General features: G+C 35.5%; 2 protein-coding genes and 1 non-coding gene across 3 annotated transcripts; 1 reads left to right on the top strand and 2 right to left on the bottom strand.

The window, feature by feature from the left end:
• The first annotated feature begins 127 nt into the window (after positions 1-127).
• Tsp_04215 lies at positions 128-214 on the top strand. The gene has a single exon. It is a non-coding gene; the product is annotated as a tRNA-Sec (tRNA).
• A 1,193-nt stretch (positions 215-1,407) lies between these two features.
• On the bottom strand, positions 1,408-7,391 carry Tsp_04214 (conserved hypothetical protein). The gene is made up of 22 exons (XM_003374982.1): positions 7,368-7,391; positions 6,685-6,871; positions 6,353-6,616; positions 6,212-6,288; positions 6,048-6,128; positions 5,820-5,925; positions 5,622-5,764; positions 5,297-5,389; positions 5,181-5,230; positions 4,725-4,788; positions 4,472-4,525; positions 4,273-4,407; positions 3,798-4,055; positions 3,634-3,722; positions 3,347-3,464; positions 3,163-3,248; positions 2,822-3,098; positions 2,689-2,751; positions 2,412-2,615; positions 2,049-2,316; positions 1,705-1,840; positions 1,408-1,648 (listed from the first exon to the last, which is right to left on the bottom strand). The coding sequence occupies exons 1-22, from the start codon at positions 7,389-7,391 to the stop codon at positions 1,408-1,410; spliced, it is 3,018 nt and encodes a 1,005-aa protein (XP_003375030.1).
• A 1,635-nt stretch (positions 7,392-9,026) lies between these two features.
• Positions 9,027-12,825, bottom strand: Tsp_04213 (conserved hypothetical protein). The gene is made up of 7 exons (XM_003374981.1): positions 12,648-12,825; positions 12,448-12,596; positions 12,311-12,384; positions 10,541-11,970; positions 10,245-10,505; positions 9,933-10,123; positions 9,027-9,839 (listed from the first exon to the last, which is right to left on the bottom strand). Exons 1-7 carry the CDS (start codon positions 12,823-12,825, stop codon positions 9,027-9,029), a joined length of 3,096 nt encoding a protein of 1,031 aa, XP_003375029.1.
• Between the last annotated feature and the right edge of the window lie 1,569 nt (positions 12,826-14,394).

Here is a 14,394-nt window from a genome sequence, read left to right as displayed (position 1 = left end):
TCAGTGTCTATTTATTATAACAATCGATGCATTTTTCATTTTTTTCATGTTATAACAGCTATTCTTGTTCCTTTTTATGAACGAAATTCATTTGCATATATATTCGAAAATTTGACAAATTTCAGTTGCCCGTGTGAACTCTGATGGTCAGAGTGCAGACTTCAAATCTGTAGTCGGTTAATAGCCGAAGTGGTTCGATTCCACCTCATGGGCGAGATTTTTATTTTTCTTTCTGAATGGGAAATATTATTATGAATACTATTTTGTATTTATAATATTGTTCATCATATAATTTGTAGAAGACCTGCATAATTATAAAACTGCTTATGTAATATTTTGTCTGTTTAGAATTATGTGAATAAATGAATTGCAGAACTTTTTTTTAGAAAAAACTATCGTTTACATATACAAGAAATGGGAAATGGAAATGGTTTGTGTTAATGTTATGCCTGCGAATGCTGATGATGTGATAATTGGAATTGTGGATATTTTCTACTAACATGTGAACCACGTTGGTGTAATAGCATTTCTTGGTAAGCTGAACTTATATATTTATTACGTAACATATATTTTGGGAATTTTATTTTGCTAAGTGAAACTGCGTTGCGTGTAATTCTTGAAATAATATGAGATTCTGTTGATAATAATTTAGGTTTTGTATATGTTTACAGTGAAGTTGATTTACAGGTATAAATTGATAAACTTTCCGCGATGTAATTATGAGAGATAAACTTTTCATCTTCGTATTCTGAAATAAATTTCCATGAGGCAAAATTACTGGTTATGGTGAAATAATTTGTTATCCACATCAATTTATGAAGTTCAGTTTAAAATAATTACTTTATGTTTTACTTCATAGATGATAATTATATTAATTTTATCCTCTTGCCTGTTAATATGCTTTGCTGACATTTTTGTGGATTGTTTTAGTCTTAAGTTTCATTCACTGTTGTTTGTTTGTTCATAGTGCTACTCACCATTTGGGCTTTTTACTTTTTTGTGTGTTTCGTTGTGTTGTTGTTGTTTTTCAGCTTAGCAGCTTCAGCCAACTTAAATTTTTACGCAGCTATTTGTGACATGTTCTGAATTCTTTTAGGATAATGGTCTTTTGTAATATTTAGCATTTAAGTTAATGCAAATTCAGGTTTCGCTTGTTTATACTGAGCATTCGTAATATTTACTGATGATTGATTCCATATGCAGACTCTAGGATTATCATCCATTCACTCATATAGTTTTGGCCACCAAGCGTATCTTGTATTTTTTTCGGTTAATTACTTTAATCAGTTAATTAATCATTTAACTTATAATGTGTTTTTTACTTAATAATATTTATAGTAACATTGAAGTTTCGATCAATTCATAAATCTTGAACAAGTGTAAATATGATGGTACGTATTGTTTAAATCAGTCATTTATGTTGTGGCAGAGTACACATATCGAAAAGTCAGATATTGATTTTTTATCAGCCAATTGGCAGCATCTTCTGCAAGTCCAAATTTCTGATGGTTCTAACAGTGTTTTTCCACTAACCATGCACAACGAAAACGAGTGATCACAGTTACTGCATACAGTATGATGTAAGGGAATTTCTGATGAGCAAGTTGGACATGGGAATGTGTCTTGAATCGAATCTTTTACTGCATGTCTAAACAGATGTATTATTTTATGATAAGTATAGCAGTTTTACCGATAAAATTTCACTCTTTGAAAATTTGAAAGGCTAAATTTTCGTATTCATTTTCTCCTGCGAAAGTATCATTCGATGACGTCAACTTTTCCAACTTTACGAAAGCTTTGCTGCACGTAGCAAACTGTCCGCAATGGCCGCTTGTTAAGGCTGAAAAATTTGTATTAATTTTTTAAACGTTCTTATTATGAATAGTTTTTTTTCAAAATTGATTGCTTTACCTAGAAAACTGTAAATTTCTACAGGATTTATGATGTCTTCAAAATTGCACAGATAGTTTGCTATTTTGAGTGCAGTATGCAAATCACCTAATGTTGAATGAGGATAAGAGGAAAATTTTTCTGTTTTTTTTGCTTACCATTGTAAAGGAATCGTTGTCCGAGAGTGTAGAAATGGTACGCTTTTGCTCCTTTCCAGGCATTTTCGATCAGATTTGAATTTTCAAACTTGTTCTCATCTTCAAGCAAATCGCTCAGAATGGCATTGTTTGTTTTGTCTTTGTCTTTTTTTGAGCTTTGCTTTAGCTTTAGCCTTTTTTTATGCTCTTCGATTAGCAGGGCAACCAAAACGTGTATCTGTTTCATAATTGACAGCCCGCTCGTTTTGACGGTGTCGGTTTTTGCCAACTGCAAGTGATGTAGAATTTATGTTCATATTAAACTGAGCATAATAAGTTTGGGAGGGAAGAAAATTGAGAATATTTTCCGTTGATTTTATTTACTTGGTGGAGCAATTTTGCCGCTTCCAAATATCGACCAGCTTTTTGACACGACCGAACCGCATCAACTACTTGGGCAATATTTTTGCTAGCGGTTATCTCATTCGACTGTTCAACGATTTGATATTGGGTGTGCGATTTGAATAATTTGGTCAATTGTTTCGAAAGATTGGTCATTTCCAAATTATTACTTTCACATTCTTTGCACTGAAATGGGGAAATTTTTACAATTTTCAACAAAAATTCACCACCAACATTTTTCACTTGAACACAAATTTACCTTCAGAAGAGCAACTTCTGCTTCATTGTACAATCCACCACTGGAGAACAGGACGGCCGTTTTCTACAACAACAAGATAAAATATTCATCTGGCAATTTTTTTTATTGGATTATTTAAGAAAGAAAAAATTACTTTTAATCCATCGAAGTCAGTCAGTGAATCGACCAACTTTCTGAGATCGTCAAATCTGTCCAATAAATAATAAGCTTGTATGAGCTTTTCTGACGCGTGTGCCAGTTCGTAATAATGAGCAGCCTGTTCCCAGTTGTTCCGTTCGGCCATTTGATCTCCAATTGCATTATAAGCTTGGTCCAGTCGTGTGTCATTTTCTACACCAACATCATCTCGCAGCAGTTCTACAACGCGCGTCCAGTTTCCATATTTTTGATTTAAACCAATTGCCAAATCACTGAAACAACGCTGGTGTTGTTATTTACACACGTTTTCAGTTTCAACTATCGGCTAATGCTTACATGCGATCGCTGTTCATGTAAATTTTTTCCGCTTGTTCCAGGTCACCGAGAAATGATAAAATTTCAGCCCGTTTCAATTGTTCGTCCTGTTCAATAAGATTATTTATTATTCGTTTGGATTTTCATCAGTGCGAATAGAATATTGAAATCAAATGTTCTTTTCTCCAAAAAGAAAAATGCTTACTGAAATTGTGATCAACGTGCGCAGAAATTGTATACTGTTGTAATCGAGCAACTTGATGAAGGCTAATTCGGCTAATTCGAAATTCCATTCTAGCATCGCTGTTTCGGCAAGTAATTTCCTTAATAAATTTCAAATACATGCGCACAGAATAATATTCAATGAAAAATTTTTTTGCGTTCATTTCAATTTGAAAAACTCTATATCCTAATAGTCAGAGTGTTGGATGTTAATTTATATTTGAATAATTATTGCGAATTTTGAATGCTAATTGAACAGGTTCAACGTACCATATTGCTGGATGTGCAGTTTGTTCGGCAAAAGAGGCAAGTTCGTGTAATTGTTTCTGTTTTGCAAAATTAGTTGCAACTTGCAAAGGCTGCAAAAGTGATCGATTGTATACACCAACAAGCATCTTGCATTAGTTTGTTGAAGAATGGTGTTTTAAGCTTACTTGTGTTTTAATTTCTAAGAAATAATCGACATTGTTGGGCTTCTGATTTTTTATCAAATCGTCCAAATAGATAGCACGCAACGCCACGTCACTCAATTCGCACATTCGAGCATTGAAAAGTATCGGCTCCTGCAAAAATGCAATATCATCCATACATAAAATGTCTTTGCTAAAATTGCATTGTCCAACTTGAGCTTTTGTGCCTTTGAAAATGCATAATCGATTTTTTTCTGTCACAGCAAGCAGTTCTGGATCGAGCTTAAAATTCAAGCGATAAATTTTAACATAACGATGGATTAAACGATGAACGTTAAATATTACCGTGCTCCATTTGAAATCCCATACGTCACGTCGTTCAAAGCCGGCCACTTCATTACTGTCATTTGTCAAACTGAACAGGCGGAGCACGTGGGATGAGTCGATGTAAGCCAGTGTCCTAATTGTGGTTAAGCTGCTCTTTTTACAATGTTCTTACATACGTGGAAACAGTGCAAACGTACGTATTTGTACAATTTAGTGTCATTTTTGTTGGTCTCGATTTCAGTTTGCTTGGCTTCAGTACCAACAACGATGGAAATTTGTATTTGCACAATTGACCTGACTTTTTGGCCTTAAAATGAAAATTAACATTTATAAAGAGATAATTCAATAAATAGTTAGATGTATGCTTTTACAATAAGAAGTAGTGAGTCAGTAGCGTGGATGCAGCAGATGGAGTCGACAGTTTTCTGAAATAATATTTATCATTCATAAATTATGTATTCTATTTCCGCAGGTTTCTCTAGTTAAAATTATTATCAACTTCTTTATCGTGATTTATATCGATTTTTTACACGGATGCTTTTACACAACAGAAGTTCCGTATGAAAGATGCACTTTTCAGAAATAGACGATGTTTCAGAATCTTTTGTTTCGTAATAAGCTTACTTTATCAGGTGGTCCAGTATATTCCACTGCCGCACCCAATGAAGCGTTATCAATTTGATAAGTTCTGCAAAACAAAGAATTCCCACGATTATTATTGTTATAGAAAACGGGAAATATTTATTTACATCCGCTTTTCTGATTGTCTGGATGATTTGCGCAAAGAGAATGTTTGCAACTCATCTGCTTGTGAAATTGTTTTGAAGTACCAGACGCTGAAGCGATCCGTATCCGCCACGACAACACAACGATTATTCATTGTGGTGAAATGCACACGCCAATCGATGGTTGTGAAATCTACCGGGCTACCTGTTCCCTTACATACTTGTAAAAAATACTAAACGAAAAGCAATATGTTTATGAGATTATTGAAATTTTCAAAAAAAAACAAAAGAAAACACTTTGTTTTCCCTGACTTTGTTTGCGTTTTTCTCACAGCTGTGCACAATCAATGCGTACTCTTTGCATGCGTCGATGAAATCCAACTCTTTAACATGTTTGAAATGAACCTGAAATATGCTATTGTATTGATAATCATTTGGTATTTTAATTTTTGTTTTTTTTTGAGAAAAAACCTCGTTCGACTTTGTATCCCAAAAAGCGATGCAAGTATCTTTGCTTTCTGAACTGATGAAACTGTAAACAACCGTATCTGAGAAATATTTCCACTGAAAAAGATTAAACATCGGTTAATTGAAATGGAAATGGATTTTTCTTTGCACCTTGTACTCCATGCGAATATTGGTTAGTATTATTGAATAGTCTGCGGCTATGACTAGGCGTAAGCCAGCGCTGTCCCAGCTGCAGCTTCTGGCTTCTGTACCGGGTACTTTGAGCGTGTGTATAGGCTGAAAATTGGATACAGTAGAAAAGAAAAATAGCCAGGAGGAAAACACCAACCTCCCCCAGAGAGTTGATAAAATAGATCATGCTACGTTCACCAGTGGGAAGTTCTGGCTTTTCAGCTACAAGAGCCAATACAGTACCAGACGGATTCCACTTGGCCGTAATCACTCTAATAGGAAGATTGGCACTGACTGGTTCTACCACAGAATTGTTTCATGTTAATTTAGTTTTTGTAAGATGAAAAATAATTACCCTTATCCCGTTCATTCAGCATTAACTGAAGGTAGCCCTGCTGGAAGATGATTGCCAAACTTCGTTGTTGAGATGCGAAAGTCAAGTCATATCTCGGTGTTGACCACTGAATACTTACAAGGTATTGATTTTCAAGATGATTCAGTGCAACAGGAACTTTCAACTTTGACTGTAAAACTGTTTTATTCAGCAGTATTTCCCTTTAATTTATCGACGAAATCACTTTACCTGGAAGTTCCCTTTACAATCGTAAACGTAAATTTCTCCACTTGAAGCACCCAGAAGGATTAGTTTATCTCTTGGAGACCACTGGAAAGGGAAAAATGCACATATTTTACAATTGTTTTTATTTTATATTTTCGATTATTAATATTATGAGAGTTTATTGTTACTTCGACAGCGACAATGCTGTGCTTGATTTCTGCACTCCACAGTCGATTTCCATCTACGGAGCCAACAATAACCATACCTGTAGGAAAACTTTCAATAATTGAGCACAAAACAACACAAATGAACAGCACTAATGCATATACCGTCATTATAAGCGATACAAATTTTGTTTCCATCTTTACTCCATTTCATACTATTTACAGTTGACTTATTTCGACTGTTAATCATTTCTTCATACCAAACCCCTGAATTGGACTCAATTTTTCCAATAAATATGCGTAAACAAAGGAAGCAAAGATTTATTATTCCTATACCGTTGTGCAGTACCCAAACATTAATATAACCTCGATCATCTGCAGTTGTTAATTTTTGATGCTTTTCATTCCACACAATAACTTTAATAGAACCTAGAAAACAGAAAGGCATATGTAGAATGAATGCTTTTGGAGCGGACTGTTGCATGGTCATGATGTACCGCTGTGCCCTTCTAGAGTTTGGTTCAATGCAACATCCGATTGTCCCGTGGCAGTGTTATCCAATTGCTTTGCTGATGTACTTAATTGAATTACTTTCAACAATCCACGGTCACCTCCGCAAGCAATGTAATCGTCCGTATGGTTCCAGCTGATGCACATTAGTTGCGTATTGTTGGGAATTGAAATCTGAATTAATCATATGCGTTTGCCTATTCTGTACACTATTAAGTTTGTTAAATTATGCTATTGTGGAAATTTAAACTTTTTTTTACTTAAATAATATTCATACTGTACATTTTACAGTATGTTGATATAATGGAAAAAATATTTTAAAATGTGGACGGCAATAAATCTCGTAAAAATTTTAAAAAAAGTTTATGTAATAAAAGTGCAAGCTAATAGCTTAATGTTTTTGTAAAGCGTGTCCTGAGACAGTTATTTCAGAGAATTATCTCTTATAAGAAATGGCTTTTTCGAAAACATGAAATTGTTAAAATACAAGCTACCAGGATACTATCTCATTCTTATTTATTTACATTACAATTTTTTTCTACATCAGCAAAACAAAACATTCGCAGTATTTATTTATGAATGTGTAACCAATAAATGCTTGAATTTTCTTTTTATGAAACGTTAAGGAAAGCTGAATATTTTGAAATTTAAAACCACTTTCGGAACTCACCTTTTTGCTTATGTATGTGAACATTTTGGATAATGGTGCTGTGAAAGCTGGTAAAGTGTGTTGATGAAGAATGAATCGTTTACGTTGTCATGGTAACAACTGGGCGCATGATACTTGCTATTTTTGGCTTTTCTTTTAAAATTTAGTTTATATGTTCTTCAACTGTAAGTTGTGAACGTTAAGTGAATAAGTTTAGCTTGTACATTCCAGCTGATGCAGCGCACTTTGTAGTTGAAAATCAGTATACAAAAGTGAGGTAGCTGTTGTTAGTATTGCTGTTGTAATATTTCTGGGAGCTTGTTTGGAGATGAAGTGGTGCTTCAAATGATGTGTCTCTGTTACTGAGAATAAATAATTTGTGAATGCTCAGAGCGTTACAATTGGTGTTATTGATTATTTTTCGGGATTGTTTATCTTATTTCAGATTTTCCGTTGAAAATTTCTATTTATGAAATGAGAAAATAATTTCACATGCATATATGTCTCTTTTTCCTCAATATATCATGAACATTTTGTCAAATGGATAATATTTCAACGTAGACATTATTAGATAGTTATGCGCCTGTGTCCAGCAAAGCTTTTGACAATGATGAGATTTACTTAAATTTACAGTACAAATAAAATAGATCTTAATTATCATCAATATTACAGTATTGATTGAAGTAGTGTATTATGTTTTTTGTCAAAGAAAAATTATTTCAGTACACTATTGACGTAATAGTAATTAATATTCATTTATATTTTTTATCGAACAGTTTGGTATTGTTGATCATTTAATTTTGTACGCTGTTGTATTTAGGAATAATTTGCGATGCCTGCGGTATTGTTGATTTTTGGCCAGATTTATATCGCGGTGGAATTATACGCAATACTGGACGTGTAAGTATTCTGATTATTTGTAATTTTATAATCTAAAAAGTTATTTTATTCAAACAGAAACGTTGGAACTGTTGTTGAGCACTTGTAATACTATAGGGACAAGGTGAAAATCAAGACAGATGACTATCAATGACGATTGTTGGAACTGGTGGTTGAGCAGGTAAAATAGAAATGAACTACTTCAATTGGAAGACAGTACGGATGTGCGTGCCACCTTGGCAACCACGAAGTCCATTTTTATGTGAAAATGAAGGAAGACTATCGCATATGGTGCTCTTCCAACGTCTGGAAGATAATACACGATATTCATTACTGGGGTACTTCTTTTTCATTTATCCATTTATAAATTGTGTTATTATTGTTATATTTAGCAGTAGTTATTTTTGGCGGCTTTTTCCCGATCTACTAGATGATACTGATACTGAGCGTGATGAGGCGTCACAAAGCGGAAATCGGATTAATGATGATGATGTAGGTGAAGCTGACATTCACGATCGCGTTCGACAGATTAAGAATAAATAAGACCTGAAAAAGGCGCCGAAGCATCTACTAGCATTGTGAGTTATTTTTTTCAGTTATATTTTTAATGAGTCAGCAAGGCTTTCAAAATTTTGATGCTCTTTTGGAATTTTTCATCGAATGAGAGAGTTCCTTTCTAAGCTGGTTCCTTTCTGAACTGAAATACGGTAAATAAATAGCGGGAACACATTTGATTTTATTCAGTAAAAACTCGCTGTATGCATATGTGAGTATGAAGAGGTAAATATGTCAGCTTTGAATTCAGTGGAAAGAATCGCTTCTTTCAGCAGCAGCAGCACCAGCAGGTGGGGGAATATTTTTGAATTCGGCTGTCAATTTCGATAAAGTAGAGAGCAAATCGGTCGTACTGTCCGTGTCGTCATCGAAACTGTATTCTGGAAAGATGCTTTCTGGAAATCTGGCCATTCTTTGAGGAATGAATATCAAATTACGGGCACGATCAGCTTTACTGCTTGAAGAAGAAGTAGAGGTAGAAGCGGTAGCGGCTCTGCGATCTATATTCGCCATGGCGAATCGTTTGTGCAAATCCAAAATCTGCCATTCCTTTTTGATGGAAACATTGCACAATTCTGTGCACTTCTTACGCATATCGCCGATCTTTTCGCAGTGGAGTTCGCGTCGCTTGGCAAGCTGAAGTCTCAGGTCTTCAATACATCGGTCTTTTTCAGCTATCTGCAAGCGTAGAGCGTCCGCTTCATCCAACGCAGCCTTGTGCTTTTCACTCAATCTGCCAGGTTCCTCTTCCAGTTGGTCAATTTGCTTTTTCTGCTGTTCGGCGATGCATTCAGCATCGGCTAGTCGCTTTTTACTTTTAAGCAGTTCACATTCTATGTTTGCTGCTTCGGTGCACTGTTCGGTCAGATTGGAAATTCGATCTTGCAATTTCTGCACTGTCAAGAGCAAACCTTTCTCCCGCATGACACTCGACTGGGCAGTCGTTTCGCATTCGACTGCTTGCAGCTGTTTCTCTTTCAACTCTTGTTTTGAACTTTCCAACTGTTGAATAAGCTTCCGCTTCTTTTCATCAATTGAACTTATCTTGCGCTTGATCAGCTCAATGTCATTTTTTAATATTTGATTTTCCTCAAACAAGAAGCAATTAATTATGTTATGTGCATGACTCAGGCGTGGTTCACAGATGCATACCTGTTTCAGTTGACTGTATTTCTTCAACCATGTTTTTTCTTTTTCTGCAAACGCATCTCTATTGCGTGAAGCTTCATCCTCCAACTTAGTCACGCACTCGTTGATCATGGAACGTTCGTGAAATAACCAACGCACCTGTATCATTTTGCTTTGTAAATGCTGTTCTATTGAGGTCATATGTTTGATCCGTTCTGAGAAAATAACAAAATATATAATAGTAATTAAGAAGTGAAGAATAGAATCCAAGTGAGATCAAGGGAATTTTTAAATGAAACGACTGATTGCTAAGAACAAACATTTCCAGTGCTTTACCGTGTAGATGACGATTTCGCTCAGCATGTTGTTCTCGACGGCATCGTTCCAACTCCAGTTCACATTCAAGCAGTTCTGCTTTCGTCTTCAAGATTGATATATCATCCAGTTCATCTGAGTTTTCTGTTTCACCGCTGTTTTGTGCAACTACATCAGGAGATTTTTTCTCTACGTTCGATGAACGCTGGATGATCTTCAAATGTAATTGAACACTCAAATCAATATACTTTTCTTCGGCTAACTGCAATTTTCTGATTGCATCTAAACGAAATATACGAATTTTAAATTTGAAATACTAAATGAGGATAATGAATTGCCGATGTGAATGTAAAAGACGCTTCCTTTCTCACCAACTTTGTTGTTGATTTCAAGCTGTTGCTGCTGCTGTAGTAGTAGTTGTTGTTGTTCAATGAACTGGGGAGAAAATCCTGGGAAAAAAAGCGACATGGAACAAAGGGTTTTCAACACTGCGCTGTTCATGGCCGTCTTGTCACCAGTGATGGCAGTCAAATTTGGGCAAGATGATGAGAAACGTTTTTGCATAAAATCTTTGTGCATCCGTTTCTCAGCTTTGTGTTGGTTCTTTGCCTGTTCGGCTTTGGCCAACAACGACGAGCGTGTGGTCGTTACGGCAGAATCCAATGCTGGACAGTTCCAACTTGTCAGCTGGGTCTGTTTCCGTACTTGTTGTTGCTGTTGCTGTTGCTGTTGTTGTTGTTGTTGCTGCTGCTGCTGTCCGGCACTGGTAGTGCTGTGCATACGATGAGGGGGACCGAAGAAAGAGGATGATTTGCCAGAAAACACGTGCCCAGTTGAGCTGCTGATCGACGAACAGTGCGGCAATTCGGCGGTGATGATGTTTGGTTCTTTGGTCAGCTGACCACTGGCCACGTTGAGCTGTGCCAGTTCCGGTACGCAGTCTTCTTCATTTGCCTCTTCGGCAATTTCAGTTGGCTCAGTACCGGCTTTTTTCAGCAACGCCACCGCGTCGGCATCTCGTTCATTTAGTTGAATAACATTTGGAAAAGTGAACTCTCCTTGAGGGGTACTGTCCCCTTGAGGGGTAGTTTTTCTCACAATAGCCGTACGGATAACAGTTGTGGTTTGCGAGCGGGGTCTCATTTGTTGGGGCAGTCGGAACAGCTTGGAAATGGAACTACCGAAGCTTCTTCGTGGATTCAGCTGCGGCTGTGAAGTTTGAACAGCTGAAGAATGACTGGTCCCGGCACAGTCGTCATTGTTGAAACCGAACGAAAAGCTGCCACTGGAACCCAGACCCGTCGGCGTGCAAGGAAGCGAAGAGCCTGTAGCTGTGCATGTCGAAGTGTCCATGGTTTTGTTCCAAAACTTCTTGGACTGTTTCACTGCCTTCTGTCTCTTGACCAACAATTCCTGCTCAGATCTAGGCGTGGTTTGGCAACGCAGTCTTGGCGTATTCTCGTGGCTAATTGCCAACTCCCCATCGAAACAGATGACTTCCTCAAAACAAGGCCCAGTTGAATGTCTCGGTCTCGGCAAATTTCCCCCATTGCTCCTGTAATGCAGTCCATGGGTAATCGACGGCGTGGTGACACTGTCTGTTGAATTTTCAAATGTTCTCTGCGTGCTCTCGTTAGAAGTAGCTGCCCCTTCCGCAGAAATGCCATCACACGTCGAATCATCCATACGATGGACAATCACGTCCGCGCTTTCGATAAAACAGTCGTGTGGTTCTTTATTTATCCATCTAGAAATTGAAACTTCGCATGCAATTTCAGTTTTCCGCGCACACTTTCATTTAGTTCAACCAACTACATTTTTTTTCATTTTCAGGCAACATAGTTACCAAAATAAAGTATAACATGAATTATTCAATCAACAGGAAACTACCCTTTGACAGTTACTTGAAAATCTTTCTAATTCTTACTGTAGAACGATGTACTTCAAAATAATTTAAAGAAAATCGGTTGTGTTTAAGAAAAATGAAAGTTAATTTTTTTTTCAGGTTAAAAATTAGAATAATTGTAATCAGTTGCATTGAAATACTTTTTTACAGTTTTTACACGTTTGAAACCATTGCAGATTACCTGTCTTTAATTGTTTCGGCAGCTTTTGTGCTTGTAATCATGAGCGGATGCAGGGTAATTGTTTTCAGTATGGGCTGAAAATAAACATAATTCACAAAACAACCAACATTACAATGTGAGTTGCTCACTCTCATAACTTTCGTAAACAGTGATTGCTGAGATGAATTCGGAGATTGTGCAACAAACTGAGAACGCATATAACTTATGAAATTGCAAGGATACAAACCGTACAGGCTATGGCAATAAGTCATTACAGCCTTTTGTAAAGGCCCTTCAACGCAGGTGTCTAGAAGGAGTTACCTTAAATAAGTTAATTTGAAAATATTTCGAGTCTCACTTTGATGTTTGTGTAGCAGTTTAGCTGCTGCCGTGAATATGTTAAAAAGTGTGTTAAGATGTGAGCTTAAACTTGGAAGCAGGGGCACCAAACTAGCCAACACGTATAGGGCACCAGTTGCAAAAGTAATGTCGTTGGTTTGCTTCAGAAAGAAAACGAATGCAACACGTGAAAGCATATTTTATAATGTTTGAAAATTTACTTTAACAAACTTTGTCAAATTATTAAAAAATGAGCTTTCTGGAAAGCGCTGCATCCACACTGGAGATTTTTTCACGATCATGAACAAAATATCCAAAATTGTGAAGGGATGCGTTTTCAAAACAGACGACATACACTCAAGCAAAGCCTAAATACTAACATGAATTACAGATTGTTAACAATTCACTTGCGCTCTACTGATACTTTATCCACTGGCTCTTTCACGGAAGTTATTACGTCTAAAGTGGATTTGCATCGATTTTTCAAATAATCGTTAAAACAGATTTCCAAAATAATGCCATCTCCTAATTTTTTTCATTCAATGAAAAGCCGGTTGAAATAAAAGTAAAAATTCATACCATTATTGATAATGCTTTTCAAAGTGGAACAGGCATCATTTGAAGCTGTGATATCCGTTGATTTAATAACAGTCAATAAGCGATTTAAATCGCTATTTCCACAACTGACCATGATTCTTCTACAAAATTCTCCTAAATAAATAATTAAATAAATATTTCCTTATTCACATAAATAACAACACTATGTGCTGTATAGCCCTCTGATGTCTACATCAGTAAGTGAACAGCGTAATTTAAACAAAATTCATACTGTCCGCTTTTCGTGAATCACTTTAGTAATGTACTGCTGAAAAGTATAGCAAACAATACGACACACGAGAAAATGAGCAAATAGTACTTGTTGAATGTTATAAAGGAAAAAGTAGGTTCAATGCAGCAGCAGATGAACTATTGTAAAATTAATGTGATGAATTTAGAAGCCTGCATATCTATCTATATTAAATCTTTTTCTCGAAAATAAAATAGCATCAAATATTTTCCTAAAAATTATTAAAAAATAATGAATCATTAATTGAAAAGTTGCTGCAAATCAGCTTCAAAAAATTTTAGTTTTTTGTAAATTAACTTTTGAAATAGAAAAAATAAAATAATCTAATTACTTTATGCATTTTAAAATTATTAATTATAAAATAATTTTTTTAATTTATAAATTACTGATTAAAGCAGTTTTGATGAAAACTTCTTGATTTGAATTTCTTTTAAACAAAGTTTTCATTAAAAAATTGTAATTATATTTTACAGTTTTTTCAATTTGTTAAATTTTAACGCAAAATTTACAAAATCCGAAATGTTTACTTACCATAAGTAGGTAGATGTGGTGTACTGTAGGGTATTTTAAAAAATATAAACTTGCTTGTTCATTTGACCTACAGTAAAATTGCATTCTGAATGTTAGTTGCGGCGAAAACTACTTTTTGAAATTAGAAAAACTTTTAATTGCACTTTCCAAAGATATTAGCTGATGCATCATAGCGCAGTATATTTTTTGGTTTCTTATACGAAAAGACAAAAGAAGTGAAGCAACTGTAAGTTTTTACAAGGTATGAATGTTTTCTTATAATTGAAGTTTCCGTTTCAATCATTTATGTTGCGGTGCTTGATTTCAACGATTATTAATTTGCAAGAAAAGCAGTGTTTATTTGAGGTAGATTTTGTTGAAGAAGTTGAATTTTGAGAAATGGCAAATT

This window comes from Trichinella spiralis (genome assembly GCF_000181795.1).
Source record: "Trichinella spiralis strain ISS 195 chromosome Unknown Scfld5, whole genome shotgun sequence".
NCBI classification, from domain to species: Eukaryota; Metazoa; Nematoda; class Enoplea; order Trichinellida; family Trichinellidae; genus Trichinella; species Trichinella spiralis.
This window is presented reverse-complemented; position numbering and strand designations above follow the sequence as displayed.